The sequence below is a fragment of the Vicugna pacos genome, chromosome 3 (genome assembly GCF_048564905.1).
Source record: "Vicugna pacos chromosome 3, VicPac4, whole genome shotgun sequence".
Lineage (NCBI taxonomy): Eukaryota > Metazoa > Chordata > Mammalia > Artiodactyla > Camelidae > Vicugna > Vicugna pacos.
In genome coordinates, this window is record NC_132989.1 from 4,576,847 (window position 1) to 4,600,837 (window position 23,991).

Here is a 23,991-nt window from a genome sequence, read left to right on the forward strand (position 1 = left end):
TTTCTGGGGTCCTTGGCTCTTCTATTATTCCTTTAATCTGAGTTTAGCCCTGCCCCACCTCCTCATCTCCACTCCTCCACCTCCCATGACTGCGAATTTTAAGAGAAGTGGGGGACTTAGGTCTTTAGATGGAGGCAACTCTGTGGCCAGCAACACGCTTGATACTTTTCCACGTTATGAAAGCAACCCTTGACACACGTAGTCTAATATGCCTCCATTTTATAGATGAGGAAACCTGATTCTCCAAGAAGTTAAACAACTTGCCTGGGGGCACAGATGCTGATCCAGAGGGATCAAAACCTTCTTGCTTCTTCTGTCACTCGGCGGCTCTCTCTGTCTTATTCTTTTGTGTATTCCTGAAACGATTAATGATTCATTTTGCAGACACTCAGCGAGGAATGTGTAGAATGTTTGCGTGAATAGAAATCCTCAGAACGCACAGCATCAAAGCAGCAGAGGCTGCTCTCCATCTCTTGTCCATCCTTCTGGATCTTCTTTGCCTGACAGCCCCACGGGGTGAGGAGACAGGCAGGTGGAGTCAATACTGATGAGCACTTTCAGGTAGACAGATGCATGAGGTCCAAAGAGATCCATCATTTGGCAGAGACCTGGCCTAAATTATGTCCCTAAGGGATCTCTTGGTGTGTGTGTGGGGGGGGGTTGGTGGCGGGGGAGGGCATGTGAGTAATCACCCGAGGGCTACAGGAAGGGGACAGGTGGCCATGGGGTGAAAGGACAGTTTGTCACCATAAACAAAAAGGTGCCTTCAGAGCAAGCTGAGAAAGTGTCATTCTCTTTAGAGTCTGAGGCTGGGACAGAACAAGGTCCCCAAGAATCCGCCCCCCAGCTGGGACCTTATCCGACTTGCAGGCTAACAAGTGAGCCTGCCACAGTTCCATGGCTGCTGGCAGAGGACACGAGACTCACGGGTCAGTGACAAAGGACTTTACGACCCGTGGCACAGCAAGCAGCTAGAGCACCCCAAGCCCCCAGGCCCCAGTGGGGGCATCGCAGAGGGACCCAGGTGGACACCACGCATGCAGTGGGCCTGCGTTGCAGCCGAGCAGCACTGAACTCAGAAAACTTAGCAGCTGTACAGCGAAGCAGTAAGCAAGGCTACTTTCTGTCTGGGGATGGTGAGGGGGTGGGGGGGTGGGCGCAGGGGACGAGACGTTACCGCATCCCTCAAGGCCACTCACTAAAACGCAACTCTGGAAAAGAGCCCGAAGAGCAGTCAGGGCCTTGCATTCCAAGCACATCCAACAGGACCGTGCAGAGAGGCTCACGTTCTCACTGTGATCGCCCCTCCCAATACTGACGGACCAGTCTCCTCACCGCCTCCGTCCATGGTGTGGTTTCTGTCTTGTTCCTCATTTCCAGCCCAGCTCCAGAGGGGCTGGCTCCCCCGGTCTCACCAACCCCCTCTATCTCACTGTGCACACGGAGCTCCCATGGAATACACAACCACTCTGACAGTGGCCCTGAAATCCGGTGAACAGACCCGAGTCCTGCCCTTGGTGAACTTGGAGACAAACTTAGGGACTGTCTTATTCTGTAAGAGTTGCTATAACAAAAATAACCATAAACTGGGTGGCTTATAAACAACAGAAATATGTTTACTACAGTTCTGGAGACCAGGAAGTCCAAGATTAAGGTGCTAGCAGATTCTGCAGATTTGGGCCCATTTACTGGGGGCCCAGTTTCTTGCTGCGTCCTCCCATGGTGGCAGGGGCAAGGCAGCTACCTGGGGTCTCTTTTATAAGGGCACGAATGACACTCATGAGGGCTCAACCCTCATGATCTAAACATGCATCCTCTGTGGACAAACCCGCAGCCGGGATGAAGTGCTTCTGCCGGGAGAGGAGCTGCTGGGTTGTCCCCCACAGGGCATGTCCACCGGGAAGTACCCTCTGTGCTGCTGCCGGTCCCCCATCACATGGGCTCAGAGCTCATTATCTATGGGGCTTTCAGTATCGGGCCACAACCTGCGGGCTCACGGAGAAGGCTGCAAGGGCAGCACTGCGCATCTCCCTTTGCGAGAGCGCTTTGATACTGGGGCCCCTCTGCGCCCCAGCAGCACCTGTGGGCTGGCGGGAGAGGAGGCTGCTCTGGCTGCTTGCTCCCAGCCCTCCCCCTCGTGCTCGCCAGCAGTGCAGCTCTCCAAGGTGGACCCAGGCTCTTCTGTGCACACTCCCAGCCCCCCAAAGGCTGCTTCTGCACAGTCAACCCCAGTTCTCTCCCCAGGTCCACTTTCTGAAGCCCGAGCCCCGGCACCCCGTCCCAGCCCACTCCTGCTGCCTTACGCCTCAGGTTAGGGGTCACAGGGACCTTCTGTGACGACTTCTCTCTGTCCTGCCTGCCAAGTGGCTGCTGCTGTCTCCTCCGAGGCTCTGAGGCTCCCTCTGTCCCCGATGAGCTGCCTGCTGTAGGGCGATTCTGGGGGGGGCGGTCCTTTTCCTCCCTGGCCGCTCCCTTCACCGGAGAGGAGGTCCTGTCCCAGTTTCCTTTTTCTTTTTTTAACTCCTACCCAGTTTGGGGAAGATTTTTCCTTGTAGTCCCTCTTGTACCACACTTCCTGTCAGAGCTCAGCAGGCATTCTGTGAGAACTGTTCCACATGCAGGTGCGCTTTTGATATTTGTGGGAGACGGTGACCCTCATGTCCTTCTATTCCACCACCTGGAAGCCCCTCCCTGACACTAATTTCTAAATTGAATTCTTACTAAATACTGTTCCCACGTTCTCCACTTTGTAAGCAGACGAGCTGAAGTATTTATGATTTGTGATTCTCCCAAGGAATCCCCTAATACCTAACAAAACGAACCTAAACACCTAAATCTGAATCAGGTCATTCATTGATGTGATTCTCATGATTATGTTTTCTCTCTTTAAAAAATACAGAAAAATGGACAATTTGCCAATTGTCCAGAATTAACACTATCATTTTAAAATGATATACAATTCTGGTTATTTTGGAAATGTGTGTCTGCACTACAAGCAAAATACACAGCTTGCAATATACACACGTTTTACTTTCTACCATGATAAAGACACCTGATCAGCAGAAAAGGGAGCTTGGTCCTATGCAGACATGAGTCTCCCATAGTGAGCAGCAGAAGAGTGCAGAAGGTAAAAACAAAAAAGGAACTTGTGGTAAAAAATTTTAAAAAGGAGATTAAAAAGATTATACTGAATAGCACAGGGTAATATATACAAGATCTTGTGGTAGCTCACAAAGGAAAAACAATGTGACAATGAATATATATACGTTTGCGTATAACTGAAAAATTGTGCTCTACATGAGAATTTGATACAACATTGTAAAATGACTATCACTCAATAAAAAAAAAAGGAATATGTGGCCTTTTAGTTAAAAAGCTCTAAATTCTGTTCATCCATAATCCCTTTCTGCTGTTCATCCCCACCCATAATCCATGTGTGTAGTTTCTCAACAGTCAGCTATTCCAGGTTTTAAATAGTTTGTAAATTTTCAGTTTCTACACACTTTATCATCCACTTGTGATTTTGTAATTAAAGCGTTTTAGTTCCCTACTCTGTTCAGCTGTTAATGCTGAGATTCATATCTAGTTTTATAAGCTTCTCCTTGGGTTTTTTTTTTTTTTGGCTCATGAATTTTTTTGTTTGTCATGGAAATGTAAGAAGGGAATATTAATACATTTCAATTTAGTTCTGTAATGTCAGGAATTTTTCAAAAAAATTAAAAGATGACTGGAGCTAAATAAATATATAAATAAATTCATTCTAATCAATGCTCCCTGACTTGCTACCTTTGTAATCCTGAACAAGTTCTGAACAAGTTTATTAACTGCTCTGCTGTGGGTGTGGTAGAATAAAGAAAGGGTTCACTAGTAGCCAGACCTTGCCTTACTGAGCTTCATCTCCGTTTTTCACAAACTGAAGGACTGTGGCAACCCCGACTGGAGCAAATCTACTGGCACCATTTTTCCAACAGCATTTGCTCACTTTGTATCTCTGGGGAACATTTAAGTACTTCTCACACTCTCTCAAACTTCCTCATTGCTATTATATGGAGGTGGGAAGCCCCATGAAAAGACCAACAGGACCCACAGGCAGGGCGTTTTCCCCAAAAGATTGGAAAGTACAGTCTGCCCTCCGCATCCACTGCGGGTTCCACATCCACAGATTCAACCAACCTCAGATCAAAAAATATTGGGGGGGAGGAATCCAGAAGGTTCCCAAAAGCAAAACTTGAATTTACTGCACATGTGCAGCTATTTACCGAGCACTTACATTAGGTATTACAAGTAATCTAGAGACGATTGAAAGTACAGGGGAGGGTGTGGGCAGGTTATATGCAACTACGCCACTTTACATAAGGGACCTTAACACCCCAGGATGCTGGTATCTGAGAGGATCCCTGGAACCAATCCCTAGCGGGTGCTGAGAGGTGACTGCACATCTTCCAAGGAACTGGCTTTTTCCTGAAAGGCTAAGGAAATGACGTGTATTACAGGATTCTGGTTAGATCAAAAGAACGTCACATCTGTAATGATTCTGTGGCAAAGACACTAATTGTTTCCTCATATCCTCTCCCCCATATACTTCTGGTAACTATGCTCCAAGTTTTAGCTGGGCAGCTGGCCTCTGAGATACAGACAGCTAGACACAGTCATCTGACTGAGGTCTGGAAGTGCGATGTGAGCAGAAGGGAGGTGGGCAACTTCTAGTCAGCCTCAGAAAGGAAGGTGCTCACCGTCCACTTCCTCACCACCCCAGGGACTGCAGGTGCTCGGCTGGCTTTGGTCATGCAGAGAAGGGCACGGCCCTACAGTAAGGTGGAGCGAGGCAGAAGTAGCGTATTCGCCTGGACTGCCCAGCTGTTCAGAGACCTCGTGAAAGAGAAATAAACATTTTATCTTCCTGAAGCTGTTGTTGTTTGGTTCTAGTGAAAACAGCTGAATTAATACAGACATAATTTCTAAAAAAAAAAAAAAACCCCTGATAAGAAAAAAGAAAAGGGGCTGTTTATTAATCTTATGAATGCCTTAGGAAATCACTCCCAGCTAGGAGCAGAGTCCAGCCACTCCTACAACCCTAGGCAAGCAGCCAGGTGGCTGGGCGAAGACGCGGCAGGCGGTAGGATCCCACAGCACCTCTCTGATAGCTGCCTCACGCAGGGTGCTGGGACCCATCTCCAGACTTCACGTAGAGTAAGGCATACACATAACCCGCCTGTCCACACAGCAGCTCGTCGGGAAGGCCAGGGGCGCTGCGGTACTGGGGTCCCCTCCTCGGAGGATGCTCCGGCCGGCGGGCGGCCTTCAGAATGGGTAGAGTACAAGCGCCAGCACCCCGCCTCCTGGCACAGCACCCACCCTCCCCAACCCTGGGCAAAGACCCTTCCTCAACTGTCAAGGTCGGCCGGGATTCCCAAGGAGACAAAGTGCATGTGCTCCCCCCCCACCCCGCCATCCACAGAGAACACGCTACAGTGGTGGACACAATTCCGAACTGCTGGGGGCTGGGCACCCGGGTGCCCTCAGGCCCCAGAGAGTCAGGGCAGTGAGGTGGCCCTTACCTCACCCAAGTCAGCGATGGTCTCATTCAGGGGGCGCAGACACTGCACCCCCATGTTGCTGTCATCCAGCTGGATGTAGAAGTCGTTGAACTTGGGGATAGAGGTGAGCGTGACCTCCACCTGCGAACAGGACTGGCAGTAGAGGACCTGGGGGTCAGAGGTCAAGTCAGCCACCAAGCCCGAAGCAGTAACCAGAGCAGCATTCAGGGCTGGTACTGGGGACAGGCCCCACCCGGAGCCCCTACCAGGGCGGCCAGGATGGGCTGGGATCCCGCGCCACACAAGGAGGGGGCTCGGAGCATCCAGGCCTCCGCTAGGGCATCCAGCTCACAGCTGAGGGCACAGGCCCCTGTTGGGTGGGGGAGGCACCCAGGAGGTATGCACTGCTCTGGGAAAACGAACCGCTCTGGACACCCCCAGGCCCAGCAGGATGAGAGATGAGTCCTGGAGCTACTTCAGGCCAGAGCTGGTCCAGCTGAGCCTTGGTGTTTGTGCCTATAGGACCTTAAAACCCAGCCTGAGCCTCTTTATTTTTGAGTCAGCTTTTCTAAGCCCTGCGCTGTGCTGCTGGGCTGGTTTTGGAGCTTCACCTCCAGGTCATGGCCCCAGATCTCACTGAGCACAGAGGAGGGAATGAACCACCAGCCCTGCAGCCAGACGGGCAGGGCCAGGCCAGCCACACAAACTCAGCCGAGAGGGGGTGCCACTCAGGACAAGCCGGCCTTGAAACAGTGCTTTCCCCCTTGTGGTTTCCTGAAGCCTGATCTCCTGCCTTGTGGGGCTGGTGACTGTTACGCTGTCTTCCAGGATCAAAGGGGAGGACACAGTAGTTCTGGGCACCTGTCAAGCCCACGTCCCAGAAGCCTCTGATGGCCCAGCCTCTGCCCTGCCTTTGGGGATGGGCAGAGGGGGCCTCCCATCCTTGGTGCAGCTGAAGGCTTGGAAATGGCCACCCTCTGCGATGTTAGGCAGCGGGGAGGGTCCCTCTGGGTCGGATCTCCAGCTGCAGCCCTGCAGCCCCCACGAGACCAGCTCGGCTTGGAGGAGCACCCTGCTGGGTCTCAGGGCCCGGGAAGCAGCTGCCATGCGGGCTGTACGCTCACCGTGCTCTGGGGACTGGACATGAGGAAGTGCTGGGTGACATAGGCCGGCGGGAGGTTGAAGAGGACCCTCTTGTTGTCCAGTTTCACCCTCTCCATGTCGTCCCACTCCTCTCTGCCTGGAGAGGACAGGATCCTCCATTAGCCATTCACCTGCCCATCCAGCTTCCTTCACTCACTGGACAACACGCCACCTGACAAGATTCTCTCCTGGACCAGACTCTGAACTCTCGTCCAACTGGGCCCTGACTTTGGGGCATCCGTCTTCCTTTCCACATTGTCCAGTTTGAGCAAGAACCCTGCTGAGCCAATTTAACCAGACACCCATCCCTGACATCTGATGGGGTTCCTCATCTCCCACCCTCCCCAGGTGATGTCCGATCACCTTGGCCCATCCTCAGCTTGAATCCTGTTAGGTCAGCTTAGAACCCCTCACCCCTGCTGTCTCTCTTAGTAACTGTGCAACCACTGCCCCAGCTCTGCCCTTGGCTGTAAACACCCACTTGCCATTGCTTATTTAGGGCTGAGCCTCGTCTCCCCCCACTGCAAGGCCCCACTGCAGTGGTCCTTACACCTAATACAACGGTCCTGAGTAACGCCTGCCTCACCATCTTTAACAAGAGTTCTGAATCATTACACCTGTAACACGTTTCTTTCTAATTATCCACACTAACTGCCAAATGTACCCACGGTCTACACCAGGCTCATCTCCATGCCCCCACCAGGCAGAGTGAATAGATCAATGGTAGGGCCCAGAGAATCCACAAAATTCTGGATAAATCACCACCCTGATCAGTTGGAACTTTCAAAAGACAACGAGGGTCCAGCCCCCATTTCCAGGGTCTACTGCAGCCACGTTCTGGGGACCAGATGCTGGAAGCAGCCCTTTCTGGGGCACGTGCCCACTCCCAGGGCACACAGGGCCCCCAGCATCTCTGATGCACCTCCAGAGCACAGCCAGGCTCACTGGGAATGCCGGAAGCCAAGCAGTGGCCCCTCCGTTAGCTCCCGTGTCCTCTGGACTCTCTCCCCCTCCAGCAGGACTCCATCTCTCGGGGCACCAAGACAAGCAGAAAGCTGCAGGGGCCTGGAAGGGCAGGAGTGAAGACCTGGGGCCAAAGGAGCGCAGCCAGGCACCGACTCCTGGAGCGGAGGATGAAAGCCGGCAGGTCTAACCAGGCGGATGAGGCAGAGCAGACGGCAGGTGTGGCCTGAGTCCCGGCCGGCTGGCCTCCTGGCTACAGGGCCTGGCAGAGACTAACGCGACCAACAGTCACGGCCCCACCCACTGGCCGCCGTGTCAGCTCAACAGGCACTGCTGATGAAGCACGGAAGGCAGCCTGGTGCCGGACGCAGCCCTCAGGAATGGGGCCACTAGGCTGGCTGTCAGTGGCCCTCCCTGGCTTCCACATCTAGCACTTGGCTGGAGCCATGAACCGAGTTCAGTATGGAGGACATTCCTAAGTGTGCACCAGCCTTACAGAGACAGCAAGCTCTTGGTTGCAGTGTGATGCCATGTTGATGGCCTGTGACCCTGCCATCAAAACCCACACGAGGCAGCCAGCACAGCCTGGTCTATGTCCCACCTTGTGGCTGTGTACCTGCTCCAGTTTCCACATCATAAAATGGTAAAAGATGCCCATAGAGGCGCCATTCCTACGTATCAAGGGGTGAGGAGGCTGCGTGAAACCTCCTAAGATGTGAGGAGTGTCACCTATTTTTGATGTCATTATTGTCATAACAGCAGTTGAGCTGGTCGGCTTCATGCTGCTGGAGTTCGTCTCATGATTCTACCAGTTAAGAGCAAGCACCTGAGATCCCCAAAGGTGGACGTGAGGGGGCCTCAGGCCGCAGCTGCCGGGGTGAGAGGGCCTGACTGGGAGCCTCAGGCTCCTCCAGTGCGTTTTTGGGGAAAACAACACAGGTGGGCCAGGGAGTCATCGGTCACCAAGGAGGCTCATACAGGATGACTTTCACCCTGCTCCTTAGAGCGCACAGACAGGCAGCAGGGGAGGGCAAGAGGAGGAACCCAGGAGCCACAGGACCCGGCTCCGATGATCGTGGGCTCTGCAGACAGGAGGACACACCCGGGCACGGGGTCTGAGGTCAGTATCCGTGGACACAGCCGTGTGGGAAGCAAAGCCTCAGAAGGGACCCGGGGCCTCTCCTAAGACGTGTAATTATTTTCCTGTAACACATGTGCCCTGGTAAGACACACAAGATGGTTTTACTGAAGGATGAGATAAAGAGAAAGAAAACATTTTTAAAGTAACAGTTTTATTAGTGGCACAAATTTTTTTCTCCAAAATATTAATAGTAGTGATATTTTAATGACTTCAATGTAATTGAATATGATTCAACTTAAAAAAAAATCTTGGCGGATCACGTTGCAATAAAAAGCTTTGGTTCTAAATTCAGTTTATTTCTTTATTAAAATGTTTATTATTTTTTACATTTTTTTCAGTTTATTTCAATTTATTTACAATTTATGTAGATGTATGGACTATCAGACTAGCTCTCTCCCTAAATCATCATCTATTTTTTATTCCTTCCAAGGAGTCAAAGGCTTTTGTTGCAATGTGACTGATAAAAAGCCTATCTTCTTACGAACTAAGCAGAGGTTGTATTGTTATATTTTTAACAACTAAGCTGAAAATCCACTGAAATTCTCTTTTGTAAGATTTTCCAAACAGCCAGGAAGTCGGTAAGGAGTTGTTGGGGGCGACATACATTCTACCTGCGGACAAAGTCACACGACAGAGACGCAGCCAACCTACACTTTCAAAATACTCTCTCTACAGCAGGGTCTCCTTCAAAGGGCATCTCCCTTCTCACCTGTCACAAATCTGACCTCTGACTCTAAACGACAGATTATGCGAGCTTCCGTGTCTGACATTATTCACCAAGTGCATCTTATCAACAGCTTTGTGGCATCTTAGAGGGGCTCCCAGGCTGGTAAACAGAACAGAGCAGAACAGAAAACAGCACAACCCGACAACTGTCTGCTACACTGATGTAGGTGACTGCTGAGCCGCTGAGCCCCACAAAGTGCTGCCAAGTTTTCAGTCCAACCAACCAAGCCAGCAGCCCTCGGGTCAGCACCTGGACTCCAGGACAGCTCACTGAAATGAACACCTCAGTCAGGGTGGCAGCAGCCTCGCTCTGCCTGGACAGTCATGTGCCTGCCTCCGTCCTAGAAGTGACATCTGGCCAGAGTCACAGCATCCTGGCCAGATCATTCTTCAAGTATTAGGAAAGCACGTTTCTTGATTTTCAGGCACACTATGAAGACACCTTCTGATGCTGTTGCAGTGTTCTCCAGAGCAAGAGACCAGCAGGGCAGGCCGAGATGCACAGGGAAAGGCTGATAGGTGGTGGCTGGCCCACGTGGTGATGGAGGCTGAGACGTCCCCCCACCTGCCGTCTGCAAGCTGGAGGCCAAGGAGACCTGGTGGTGTAGCTCAGTCCAGCCTGGAGGCCTGAGAACCAGCAGTGCTGAGGGTAGAGACCGACATCCCAGATCTTGCCGTCAGGAAGGGGGGGCCCAGAATTCTCCCTTCTTCCACCTTTCTGTCCTATTCAGGTCTCCCTCAGTGGATTGGAGGAGGCTCACCCACATTAGGACTCTGCTCTACTGAGTCCACATTCAAATGCAAAAAATGAAAATCTCTTCTGCAAATACCCTCCCAGACACACCAGGATAACATTTAGCCAAATAACCGGGCACCTCAGGATCCAGTCAGGTCGACACATAAATCAACCATCATGAATGTCTTCTTCCAAAACCCCACTGTGCTGTCTCCTGTGCCTTCTGGGGTGCACACACCCTCTTCGAGGGCACCCAGGCTCTGACAACCATCTCCTCCTGGGGAAGCACAGAGAGGGAAAGGACCTTTCCACAGCACACAGAGCAGCAGGGACAGAGGGTCGTCAGCCCCCAAGTGAAAAGAATTTGGTCTCTGACTCTGGGGCCAAATCAGTCCTCATTGTCTCCCTTTCATCATTTATTCTCACTTGAGGACAAGGCACCATGAGACAGACGTGTACACGGACACAGACGTGCATCAGCTGGACAGGTGATCAGGGATGGTGCTGGTCTCCACAGAGAGCGGCTGCCCAGCAGAGGGGACACACGTGGAGATTCGGGGTGGGCCAGGCTGTTCAGGCTGCACAGGGCACAGGTGTCCAGGGGCAACCTCAGCCCACTGTCAAGAAGGTGAAATATGGGGAGGTGGGGTCAGAGGAACACAGATGAAGATGACAGCAGATTTGTCATTAAAAGCAATGCCAGACAAAGGACAGTGGAACAGCACCTTTAACGTACTGAAAAGAAAAAATACCACCAGTGCAGACTCTCAGCCCAGCAGAAGCATCTTTCAGCCATGAAGGCAAAATGGAGACTTTTTCAGACACACAAGAACCGAAAGAACTCATCACCAACAGATTTGTGGGACATTTTAAAGCAGGTCCTTCAGGCAGAAGGAGGATGACACCAGAGAGAAGCTTGGATCCACTCAGAGAAATAAAAAGCACCAGAAATCATAAGTATGTGGGTAAACCCAAAATACTCTTTCTTATTATAATGTAGCTTTAAAATAGAATTTAATGTTTATAATGAAAATAGTATTATATTGGGGGCTATAACATATGTACAAATAAAATCTATGATGACGTGAACGGCAAACATACAAGATGGGAGAAGACAAAGTATATACTGTTTGCTAAGATTCTTACACTGTATGTGAGATTATACAATACCAGCTGAACACAGACAATGAATGATAAGGATCCATTAAAATAATAAAACAATCACAGCTAATAAGAGAGAAAGAAAGAGATTTAAGTGGAATAACAAAAATATTTAATTAACTGAAAATAGGCAGAAAAAGAGGAAAGAGAAAACAAAGAACAGATGGACAGATGAGACAAACAGAAAACAGCACCATGGTAAATTAAAATCCAGCCACATCAATAATCACGTTAATTGTAAATGGTTTGAACAGCTCAACTGAGAGGAAGAGATTTGGAAACTGGATTAAAAAGCAAGATCCAATTGTATGTTGCTTACAAGAAATCCTTTAAATAAAAGGATGCAAATAACGTTAACAGTAAAATGATGGACAGCGATATAACAAGAGAATTAGATTCCCTGTATTACTATCAGACAAAGGAGACAGCAGAGTCAGATGTCTTACCTGGGGAAAAGAGAATCTTTTTTAAGTAAGAGGAACAAAAGTTTCAATGTATCAAGAGGACATAACCTAAACGCATATGCACCCAGTAACAGATAAAACAAACACAAAGCAAAGCCTGACAGAACTGCAAGAAGTCCCATCCACAGCTGCAGTTGGAGACTCCAACACCATTCTCTCAGAAATTGATAAAATGAAGAGAGCAAGTCAGCACGGGCAGAGAAGACCTGAAGGCAGCGATCAGCCAGCCTGATGTAACTGGCATTTATAAAACTCCATCCAGCAGCGACAGAACCTCTCCCTGGCTAACTCCTCCCAAATCTCCACAACTCCATCAGGCATTATCTCTACAGGCTGATCTCACCGACCTCGGGGCTGGGCCAGGCCGTGGGCACTATCACTGTTCTGGAATCATCTGGGGCTGACACAGTTACTCCTTTACCAGCCTCTGGGCACTTGGGGCAGGGTTACATCCCACCACATGGTGTCCCGCCCAGGGCCCAGTGTGGCCCAGATGCTCCATAAGCATCTGCTGGATGGAGCCGGGGTCGGTGGGGAGGGGGACGACACCCGGCACGTGGGTGCAGAGAGAGCTGCCACAGGCTGTGCGCGCACTTCCCGGCAGGGTGACGCATCTGGTTTCCCTTGAGAGGGGGACATTCACTGACGTTCTGGTCTGTGGGCATTTCCCTGGCACCGTGCTGTGGCACACAGCTGTGATTCAAGCCGGAAGCATCGTCCCCAGGGAGGGATGTCTGTGGAGATGCACTCACCCCAGCACCCCAGGGGAGACCCCAGGCCCGGGAACAGACAACAGGATGAACACCACACACGGCACTTCGGATGTGAAAGCAGGGTCGTGGGCTGTGTAGCGTGCACTTCCTGCAACCCTGAGGACTACTTCACTGGCACGTGTGTGCAGAAAGGAGGCTTGAGAAGGGGAGTGACTGGAGGAAGACACGCGGCAGGCCTCAGCTCGGCCCAACCACCGGGAACTCCACGTCCATGCCGGCCCTCCCTCCGAGTGCCGAGAATGGCAGCTGCACAACTAGGAATTCCCTTCGGAACAAGTGTTCATCGGTAGAGAAAGAAACTGCCCTGCTACAATCAATTGTAATGGCCATCATTATTATGCACTGAGTTCAAAGAAAAAAATCACTGGAGCAAACAGCATTTCGAGAGTTACAGATGAAGAGGTTGAGGAAGTCATTAGGAGGGAAGAGCCCATGTTCACTTAGGTCTGCAGGACCAGCCAGCTCTCAGTAAATAACCCACTGAGTCTCTGGTCTGGAAATTCTGCGGTAGTCTGAGGCACGCTGATGCTTGCCTGCCGTGCTTAAATATCCGGGGAGGAAAATGGGCCCAGTTTTGAAATGTTCTCGTTTCGCAGTGTTTACAGGAAAGGGAGGAGTTTCTTGTTATACATCCTTGGAAAAATAGGTCAGTGTGTTCAGCGTCGGCAGCCCTTCCCGTGACAAGGGGGTCTCTCTGGCCCTGCACTCCCAGGAAAGCTCACTTCACGGTGAAGCTGGGTGTCCAATGGGTACCGCTGGCAAAAGGTCCCAGGGCAGGGTCAGCCACTGCACTTAGTCAGACTTAAAGGGACACCGATGCCAAGAGCAGCCCTTGTCAGCCCAGATGAGAGAAAAATGCCTGCTCTTGGGGGAAGTGGTGTCCCAGGCTGGGGGAGCCAAGAGCCGGGGCCTTAGTCCCACTCTCTGAGCATGAGATACAAAGCAGGCACCTAGTCAACAAGTCAGAAAGCCCATCTCACACCCTCGAGACGGGTCCAGCTCTTCCCGGTTCATCCTGAGTGTGTTCTTCTCTAGCTGAGTAGCTACTCGTAACGGGAAGATCTTAAACCAGAAGGCCCGGGGTAGATGCAACCCAGGGGCCAGCTGGCCTGGTCACCCCGGACAGCCAGCCAGAGCCAGACAAAACCAAGTTCGAGGCACAGTCCACCAAAGAGACTGTCCTCCCTTACCTGGCATGGCTTTGGCAAACTGCAGTGGCCAAACTCCCCTTCCAGGAACTGACCGGTGTGTGCTGGCCTCTTCCACTGGGATCGGCTGTTATCCAGGGCCCACCCGGAGGACGCTGCCTACGGGTTCCCTTGCCGCCTGCTTCTGGTGAGGCTCAGCCAGTGAGCAGCACCAGCAGGAGCTGGGAGGGGGAGAGAAGGGCGTGGCCGGGTCCCTCCCAGCCTGGTCACTGCAGGCTGCCGTGTCCCTCAGCCGAAGGTCGTGAATCCTGCCTGGTGGCCCACTGTGTCCCCAGTTGTGGACTGCCCCCCTGCCCCCGAGATCTGGGATGAGAACCCTCCACGTGGTGCCCCATGTCATACACAGCCTGAGATCAGCCTACATTCCCTGCACCTTTCAGATGCTCATCAGCTCCCTTGACCTCACCCGTCTGGAGCATGCCCTCTGCCCTCTGTCCTCTGCCCAGCCTGAGTGATACGTGCCTGAGGCCACTGTCACCTCCACCGCAGCCCCCTCACCCAGAGGCCAACCATGCCCAGGCTCCACAGGACAGTTCTAAGGCGCCCTCCTGGTGGCTCCCGTGACGGTGGAAGCCCTGCCCCCTGCCCTCTGCCCCATCATGCTCCACTGCTAGGCCGCCTTCCACAGACAGGGATGGGATCCTGCCATCCTGGCCCCAGGCTGGCAGCCAACCCTGCCCAGAGAAGGAAGGCTCTGACTCCTCAGTGGTCTCCCTGCTGCCCCTACCACCTGGGTCTCTGCCAAGCTCCCCATCCTGCCATACACCATGTCCTCTTTCCTCAACAGCAGCCCCTCACCCACCCTCGGTCACGTCTCAGCCTCCAACAGGCCCAGGGAAGCACAGGCTCTCCCCAGGACCCTGGCTGAGCACCGTGTGGACATGCTCACAGGGCTGTGGTCTGGCTCTGGCACTGATGAAGGCAGCGGCCCGGGCACCTTGAGGTGGTGAGGCAGGATCAGGTGTTCTCGCCTGCACGCTCTCCCCAGAGGCCCTGCCTGCGCCCCACACGGCTCAGACACCCCCTGGGCCTCCCTGCCTGCGGAGAGGGAGCCAAGGCGCTCAGATCTCAGCAGAATCCAGGTATGAAGGGAGGACAGTGCCGGGCCATAGGCCCCTCAGAATCAGGGGTCTCTCTGCCAAGGCCTGGCTTGGGGCTCCCACTGGCCACGCACGGGGAGTCAGTCTGTGCAGAATGGGTACTAACTTAACTCCAGGCTAAAGAATAAAACAGGCAAGACCTCAGGGACAGGAAGCAGATTAGTGGTGACTAAGGGCTGGGGGGAAGCTAGAAACGGGGAATGACTACTCGTGGGCATGAAGTTTTTGGGAGGATGTGAAAAATATACTAAAATTGACCGTGGTGATGGCTGCACAACCCCATGCATGTACTGAAAACCACTGAATTACACACTTTACGTGAGTGGGCGGATTTTCTGGGATCCACTGTGAATTACGTTTCAGTAAAGCTGCTACACAGAAAGGGTAAGTGAGCTGTTTTCTCCACCTACCGAGTCTGCACGTGCAGAGACAGATGCACACACACACACACGTGAACACAAACACACATTTTCTTTCTGCTGTTTACCCAGAGTAAGGAAGTAATTCCTGATGAACCTCGATAGGAAACCTGCCCTGATGTGCAGACAGAAATCCACTTAGCACAGGGAACAGTGTTCAGTATCTTGTAATAATCTTTAATGGGAAAGAATATATGAATATATATATATATATATGCATGGCTGGGACTTGATGTCATGTATGAAAAATTAATACATTGTAACTAACTATATACTCCAATTTTTTTAATTAAAAAAAAAGAAATCTGCTTAGCCAGCGCCTGTCTTTTACAGGTTTACTAAAATAGAGGGTAAACTGTCGTGTTCATTGATGTGGCCACTGCCTTCCGTCCCCACCACAGGTGGCACACTTCTCTGCCCCACCTTGCCCCTCTCCCACGGCAAGAACATCCCAGCAGTGGCTGTCCTGAGGTCCCAGTGGGACCAAGGGACTGTCAGACATCAATAATGTAGTGTCTGCAGGGTGGTCAGCTGTGCTAAGCACCTACTTGGGTGCCAGGCCCACGGCCAAGCACGTTGGGAAGGGAATTACAATTATTCCTCACTGTAGGGGCTAATGGTATGTGTCAACTCACTGGGCCACGGGGTGCCCAGAGGGCTGGCGGACGTCACTGTGTGCCCACACAGGTGCGTAAGGAGAGGTTACACTGCGGGAAGAGGCTGCCCTCTCCAATGTGGGTGGGCGTCACACAATCCCCTGGGGCCTGAATAGAAGGAAAAGGCAGAGGAAGGTGAATTCGCTCTCTGCCTGAGCTGGGATGTCCAGCTTCCCCTGCCCTCGGACAGCAGCGCTCTGGTCCTTGGACCTCTGGACTCAAACTGCGTCCCATCATCCCTGTCCTCTCACTGCGGACAGCAGGCGGTGGGACCTCCCTGCCTCCGTAATCTCAGGGGCCGATCTCTGTAATAAACTCGCTCTTCTCTCTGTATCTGACTGGCAGCTTCTCTGCAGAACCTGACCCACACACCTACATGGAATTAGGGTCATCGCCCCAGCTGAATACGGACCAGAGAGGAGAGTCACACAGACCCTAAGCGGAGCTGTGCGATTCGGGATGAGGACCACCTAACCTCAGGCCCACAACCAGCCCGCCCCTCTGCGTATTCTGCCCCGGGAACATGGATGTCACATTGACCAGCTTCATGCATCTTCCTGAAGCAAGGATGCGGGCAGGCAGCAGCGGAAGAGCCTGGGCCCCCAGCAGCTGGGTCTGAGCCTGTCCCACTGCTGGAAGAGTGTGGGGTGACAGTGGGGTGCACCTAGCCAGCTGTGTACCCAGTCACCGGCTCCTCCCTGTGCCCTCTAGGCTGTACGTGGTCCCTGGTATGAGGACGCTATCACCCACCTCAAACCCGCTGGGATCCCCCCCAAGACAACCATTTTGGCTCTGGCCCTGGGCACATCACGTCCTTGTCTGTTTCCCATCTGTAACCCCATGTCCCAGGCAGGGCTGCCGTGAAGACTAAATGGAATGAAATGCCTCAGACACCGAGCTGCTTCTTCATGTGTCAAAACAAGGAGACTCTCTGGCAGCCCCCATTGTGCTGCGTGCCCTCCTTGCCATTTTTAGACAAGGAGACCAAGTGGAGGCAATCTGTCCTGAGTCAAAAAGTTTGCAAGTTGCACAGATGGAGTTCGAACCCTAGACCAGAGAACCAGAAGGCCTCAGTTCCGAGCTGGGGACGCAGAATGGGCAACAAGGGGACATGGAGCAGGTGGCCAGTGGACATGGAGTGGGTAACAAGGGGACACCCAGACACACCACAGCATGTGTGCCCTGGGTGAGGCCCGGAAGTGGCCCTAGGTAGGCCCTGCACGCCTGTGTGCTGGCTACAGGGCGTGAGCAGGGGCCCTCCTCTGGCGGTCATCACCCGCCTACCAGGGCCCAGGGCCAGGACAGCGCACAGGGCTGCCCCTCTCCATCTCCCTCAGGACTCTTGTGTCAGAATTTCCCAGCATGCACTTTAAAAATATCAGTTCCTGGCCCAACGGCTGACCTCCTGAATCTGGGCTGAGCCATGCTAGATTTGGCATCTTCAAGAGTTTCCCAAGACCCTGAAGGGACCTGCCGTCACGTCCAGCCCAGGGAGGATGAGCCCCTCTGTGCCGTCACCCCTCTGCCAGAGCGCCTTTGGGGACAGAAGCTCGCTGCTGGTGAAAGAGCTAAACTCTGACCGCCAGACGCGGCCCATCAGCTGTGCCCCTTCCTTCTTTCCTGTGGTCCTTCTCCCTGTACCTGGCACCGGCCTCCTTCACCCCGACGGTGCCGCTCACACGGCTGTGGCGTCTAGCCAGGAGCCCCCACCCGACACCTCTCCCGAGGGACCCCCTTGCCGACCCCCAGTGAAGCAGCGGGGCTCCTCTTACCTGCGAGGCCGAGACGTACTCCAGCCGCAGCCTGACGTCCAGCTGCCGGGCGTGCAGGGCCAGTGCGCATGAGGACAGCAGGATGGCCGTGATCGGCTGGAAGCTGCCCCCAGAGCCACTGCCGCCCCTTGCAGAATAGGAGGAGGAAAATCCATGTCAGTGCCAAGAACACAGGACCCATCCACAGAGGGCCCCTCAGGTGTGACAACCCCAGAGGCGCCTGCAACTGACCTGGGCTGAGAACCACTTCTCTTGGGGAAGCTCAAGGACCTCTGCTGAGCCTCCCTCTCCCTCCCTAAAGAGGGAAAACCCAGAGGTTTTCCAACTTTGCAGTAACTGTCCATTCATCGGCCATGTCTAGTTTATCTCACCAGCCGGCAAACCCCCTCCCTGCCTTCCCCACCCCCTGCAGGCGGCTTTTGGGGGCACCCTTCCTCCCTGAGGCCAGCCCTGCTGGGGCAGCAGGTGTAATAGAAAAGAACACATCTGACTGCATATAAGATCTGTTCTTTTTCCTTTAACCCTGTGCTGTTTTCCAGGCTGTCTTACCTGCTCTGCCCCTTTTGTGAAACAATGTTGACTTCAGCCTGAAATTGACAGGAGAGCCTGTTCTCAAGGCTGTCGGCCTTAAGGATATGAACTCTTTTGCTTTCCTTTACACACAACAAGTTGCAGAATAGAAAGTAACATTTGTTTTCTTAGAGGTTTTACAGGGGCTCCATGAGCTGACCCACAACTGCAAAAACAAAGTATTTCTGCACCAAGAAGTTTGCACCAACCACCTACAACCCCTCTCCTTTTTAGTGTAAAAGGAGCCTGAATTCTCACTCGGAGAAGGTGGCTCTCCAGGACATTAGCCTGCCATCTTCTCGGTCAGCTGGCTTTCTAAATAAAGTCACCGTTCTTTACCCGACACTGCGTGTCCCGATTTCCTGGCCTGTCGTGCGTCTAGGGGAATTGAGTGTGGACTTGTAAACACAGGGAAGGAAGGCCAAGTCAGGATTCTCACCCTCCTGAAGGATCCCCTCTGCCTTTGCTCAGAATACCACCAAGGGGTTGCTGGGACAGTGGACAGAAAAATGAGGCTGCAACATGAGCATGAGCACTGGGCCTGGGTGGGAAGGATGAGGGGGTGTTGCACACCTGGCCTCCTTCCGAGTCACATCACACCCGTGTCCACAAGACCCAGGGAGGCCTGGAGCCCCACACAGCAGAGCACATCCAAACCTGCAGATGCCTACTGACCGGTCCAGTGTGCACCCCTCTGGCGCCCTCCTCTCCGCTCCTCCTCCCTCTACCCCACTGGCTCAGCCCTGGTCCCAGCACATCCCCACCCAAGGCCAGCACTGCTGCAGTAACACCCTCAGCAGGCTGCCCAGCCTCACGTCCTCACGACTGCATGCCTGGATGGTGCAGCTCTGCCCCTTTCCGGCCCTCACCACCGACGCTCCAGCCGCCTGCTCGCCCGCCTTCCACCCCCCGCCCTGCAGAGCGCCTCCTCTGGTCACGGCATCCTGGCCTCCAGGACCGACAGGGATCCCACCCCTTTGCTTCACCAGCTTCTCCTCTTGTTCTAAGAATGTTTAGTTGCGCCTATGTTGTCCCAGGCCCTGCTCCTAGTACGTGATGAGTATCAGCTCCAATTCCCATCCCTTTCACAGACAGAGACACGAAGGCCCTGAAGCTGGCAGCCCCTAGTGACGACAGCCAGCTGGGTGGGCGAAGGTCCCAGGTGGTCCCAGAGCTGCCACACCGGCCTCGATGCCCTGGCTGTGGCCACTTCCACGTCACAGAGAAAAGCCCTCTGTTGACTCCCAGGCTTTCTCGGGGATACACGGCTGCAATGGACCCCAACCCAGCCACATGCCCAGCCGTGCCGTCACCCCTCCCTTCCTCGGTATGTGCTGGGCCTCTGCTGGGCAGCTCTGTCCCACCTGCCAGTCCCCATCCTCCCCAGCCAGATCCTGCCATCCATGCCTGGCCCCACAGTCACCTCCTGTCGCCTGGCCCCAGTCTTCTGCACAAGGCCCGGTGAACTCAAAGCCCAGCTATCACGTCCACGGCCTGGGGAGGGCAGCGTGTGAGCACATGGGTCGGCCCCTGAACACACGCCGCCTGCCATCAGGACCGTGCGCTCCGCCCCAGCTGCTTCCTGCCCGGCAGCCGGGAGCGGGACCCGCTGCAGTGCTGGGTCAAAACCCCACACTGAGAAAAACGCTCGGGCCGAGGGAGGGCGAGGAGGGGAGAGTGGGCATTCAGAAAGAAAGGGGCTGGCGGAGCCCGGGCCCCCTCCACCGGGAGAACCGTTTGTCCACCGGGCACACGGGTTCCCAGCACTGGGGGCAAGGGTGACAGGACTTAGGAACCAGCGTCTATTGGCCATGGTTTCATCTGGCAGTAGGCGAGTAGAGCCATCTTACCTGAAGTGGGAAACTGCAGCTGACCGAGCCAGAAGCCACCCCGTCTGTGAAATCAAAGAGCTGTCCTGTGGCTGTTTATTCAAACAGCATTTTTTCCTCAACTTCAATCAAGAGGGTACCTATGAATAACAAAGAATTTAAATAAATAAACCTAGATTCAATCTTCCCAAGAAGTACTTGCTTTCAACAACTTCACAAAGATAACACTGAGTCTGTCAGAAGTGACGAACAGGGGTCTAGTGGGGAAATGGGACGTTTGAAAAAGAAGGTTCAGGACATGTGGACGGTGTGCAGGACAAGGACAGAGCCCTCTCCCAGGCCTGGGCAGCATGGGGCCACGAGCTCAACCCTGGCTCCTAAGCCAAGGAAGAGTCCTGGAGAGTGTGGAGGCCGCCGTCTACGACATGAACACCCAACAGGGCACAGGACCCTCCTTTTGGGGAGAACGGCATCACCCCTTCTGCTCATTCATTCAGTCACCATCCACATCCACCCGTCGGGGCGCGCTCCCAGAACTCCAAACAGCACCCCACACAGGATGGGGCCTTAGGAGCTTGTGCCCCATGGATGACTCTTTTCACCTGCCAGGAAGGTGAGGACAAACTGCCTCCACCTGTCCTGCCAAGAGGGCAGGCAAAGGCCACGCACCTACCTGTCCAGGTGATAGGCAGATGCAAGGCACATACACACATGCACCTGGACCAGGTGATGAGCAGGTACAGGACACACACACACACACACACACACGTACCTGGACCAGCTGACGTGCAGGTACAGACACAGGACACCAGGAAGCAGATGTAGAACTCCAGGAGGAGCAGGATGGTCACACCCCTAGGACAGATGACACACAGTCCCTGCAGGCTGGGCCAGGTGAGGTGTGCCCAGAGGATGCCAGGGGCCCCGCCCTTCCTCCCCTGCCCCACCCGGGTCCCAGCCCCAGGGAAGCAGCAGGGGTGTCTGGGGAGCTGCCCGTGCTGGTCCTCTTCTAGGAGAGGAGCCCCTCCTGTGTCCGCCCTCACTTCCCCGCCACCCCAGGGTCCCTCTAGCCCTGGGAGTGCCTGAGAGACACTCTCCTCATGCAGGAAGGCCGAGGGCTGCACAGACCTGGCTGCCGCGCACTGCCCTCTTCCTGGGCCTCATCTGGAGGGGGCTTTTCTAGAAAAAGTTGGATCCCCAGGTAGGGCCATCCAGGTGGCCAGTGTGTGCAGTGTCTGGGGGTGGGGGTGGCTTCCATGTGTTTTGAATTGACTCCACTCGGAAGGTTCATTAAGAAAGTGGTACAATCATTTCTCGGCCTTTTGGCTGAGATCAAGTGTGAAGAAAGTGGTATATCTGGAGGAAATGTGGAGTTTTTCTGGGGTTTTTTTTATAAAGAACAAAAAATGTCAAACTCAATTTTGGGTTATAATGGTTAAATGTTATTAAAGTTATTGTATTTGTGTCCCTTTCCAGAGCTGACTTTATCTTATTTTAACGTTTCTGAACATTTGTCAGCAAGCACCTGGAAACCAGGGTGCCCGTTTGGTCTGTTCCCTCTCGCAACGGCTGTCATGACGCCCGTGGTGCGTGTTCTGAGGATGGAGGGGTCGCAGAACTGAGTATATTTAAAATCAACAGCTCAGAAGGAGCAGCCCCGCCCCGGCCAGCAGGCTCGCATGGCCAGCTCCTCCGGGAAACGGGGAACTGGTGTGCGGCTCAAGCTGCCCCCTGAGGCGGGGGCACCACGGGACTGTGACTGCGGGAGTCCAACCTGAACCTGAAAAGCGAAGGACGCTTGGCGACCTCTGACGGACGGACCCAGAATAACACTTACTGCGAGGTTATTAGCAGATGGGCAAGGCCAAACAAGGCAGCCAGAATCAGGGCCAGAGCGAAGGCGCTGGTGAAATGCTCGCCCTGAAGCTGGTGGTACAAGACACAAACCCCGTCAGGGGCCCTGGCTTCCCAGACACACCAGGCTCTTCCCCAGGGCGCGGGGATGCCCAGAACCACTGCAGTGCTGAGGAGGCCTTCAGGAAGGGTGAGACAGGACGATAGAGTCCACCTTCAGACAGACGGACTGCAGGGCCGAGTCCGGGCTGGGTACCGCCACTAAGCCTGAAGTCTGCAGCTCAGTGCAGAGGCAGGAGGGAGGCGTTGTAGGCAGCCCCAACTCATTTGTCCAGGCATCCTTTCTTTCCTCTGTCCACCCATCCATTTATTTATTTATTCATCTACCCATCTCTTCATCCATTTGTCTGTCCATCTGTCCATTCCTCTACTCCTGCATTCCACGAATGTCAAGTGCCCACTGTGAGCCAGGCTCTGTGCAAAAGGGATTGATTTCTGGTCCAAAACAGAGAAGACAGAAGATTGAGCAACTGCCTCACACCTTACTCTGTGCAAGAGGAGAAGGCATCACAGAAAACTGTTGTTGGTGATGAGTGGAACAGGGTGGGAGAGTGAGGCGGTGGGGGGATGAACGATTTGGCCCTCTGTGTTTTCTTTTACTATAATGCCACTGAACCGTCACGGCCATAAACGCAGGGGCAAGGGTGGCCCAAATCAAACATAAATCCTGAGACTGGAATCAAGAGCACGTCCACGCACTACTTGTGTGGATTCATGTGAAAAATAAAACACTATGCTGTAGACCAGAAATTGGCACAACATTGTACACTGCCTATACTAGAATTTTTAAAAAGGGAAAAAAATTAAAATTTTAAAAATGAATGCATACTTTTTTTCAAGTGTGTGGGGGTGAGTCTGACCTGAGAGCCAGAATCAGACCCTCCCTTCTCCCTATTATAGGGGAAGACGCAGAGGGAAAGGTGGTGACAAAGTGTATCAGTCTGCTCAGGCTGCCACAGCAAGACACTGCAGACTGGGTGGCTGACGCAATGGGAATTTTTCACAGCTCTGGAGGCTGGAAGTCCAAGATCAAGGTGTCGGCAGGGCTGGTTCCCCCGAGGCCTCTGTCTTTGGCCTCATATGGCTGCCTTCTCTCGTGTCCCCATGCAGCCTTTCCTCTGTGCACACATCCCTGGTGTGTCTCTGTGTGTCAGGATGTCTTCTTATAAGGACACTAGTCAGACTGCACAGGGCCCACACTAACAGCCTTATTTTAACTTCATCACCTCATGAAAGGCCCTGTCTCCAAATTACAGTCACATTCTGAGCAATTGGGCGTGAAGATTTCAATACACGACTTGGTGGGGAGAGACAGTTCAGCCGGTAACACAGATAGTGGTGGCAACAATGACAGCAATAAGAAAGCGACAATCACAAACACGCACCTTTCCTAGGGTCGTAGAGGGAAGGGATGACACAGAGGGAACGGAACCCTGTCCCAGGCAGGCGTGGAAATGCAGGCTCACAGTGGGGCGGACTCTTCATCCTCAGTGAGCCTCGACCATCCCTGGCAAACGAACTGGCCCTCTCTGTCCCGGGCTCAGGAAGCTGGTACTGTGCCACGCACATCTCAGAAACAGCCGACATTATTTAATGATGCCTTTACCTGCTCCATCCTCACCCTATCCTTCCACGGCCAGTGAGTTAGGGCTTCTCATTGCAACAAACATTCTGTCAACCCCAACGGGGACATGGGACACCCAATGTGGTAGACAGGTCCCGCTCACCTGTCCCTCATTGGGCCGAGGGCTTGGCCTCCTGGGCGGTAGTCCAGCTGGCCAAGGGCAGACACAGTGAGCAGGGGTCCGGGCTGCATCGAGTGGAGGCTGTGAGGGGGCAGTGCTGCCCATCTGGGGTTCTGGGGGTGGCTTGGCCGCCC

General features: G+C 53.5%; 1 protein-coding gene across 1 annotated transcript; it reads right to left on the reverse strand.

Annotated features, from left to right (window-relative positions):
- Window positions 1-4,982: 4,982 nt before the first annotated feature.
- Window positions 4,983-22,489, reverse strand: LOC116279809 (adenylate cyclase type 1-like). The gene is made up of 7 exons (XM_072952963.1): window positions 22,036-22,489; window positions 20,971-21,053; window positions 20,220-20,338; window positions 17,800-17,926; window positions 6,662-6,777; window positions 5,559-5,705; window positions 4,983-5,299 (listed from the first exon to the last, which is right to left on the reverse strand). Exons 4-7 carry the CDS (start codon window positions 17,867-17,869, stop codon window positions 5,150-5,152), a joined length of 483 nt encoding a protein of 160 aa, XP_072809064.1. The 5' UTR covers window positions 17,870-17,926; window positions 20,220-20,338; window positions 20,971-21,053; window positions 22,036-22,489; the 3' UTR covers window positions 4,983-5,149.
- Window positions 22,490-23,991: the final 1,502 nt, after the last annotated feature.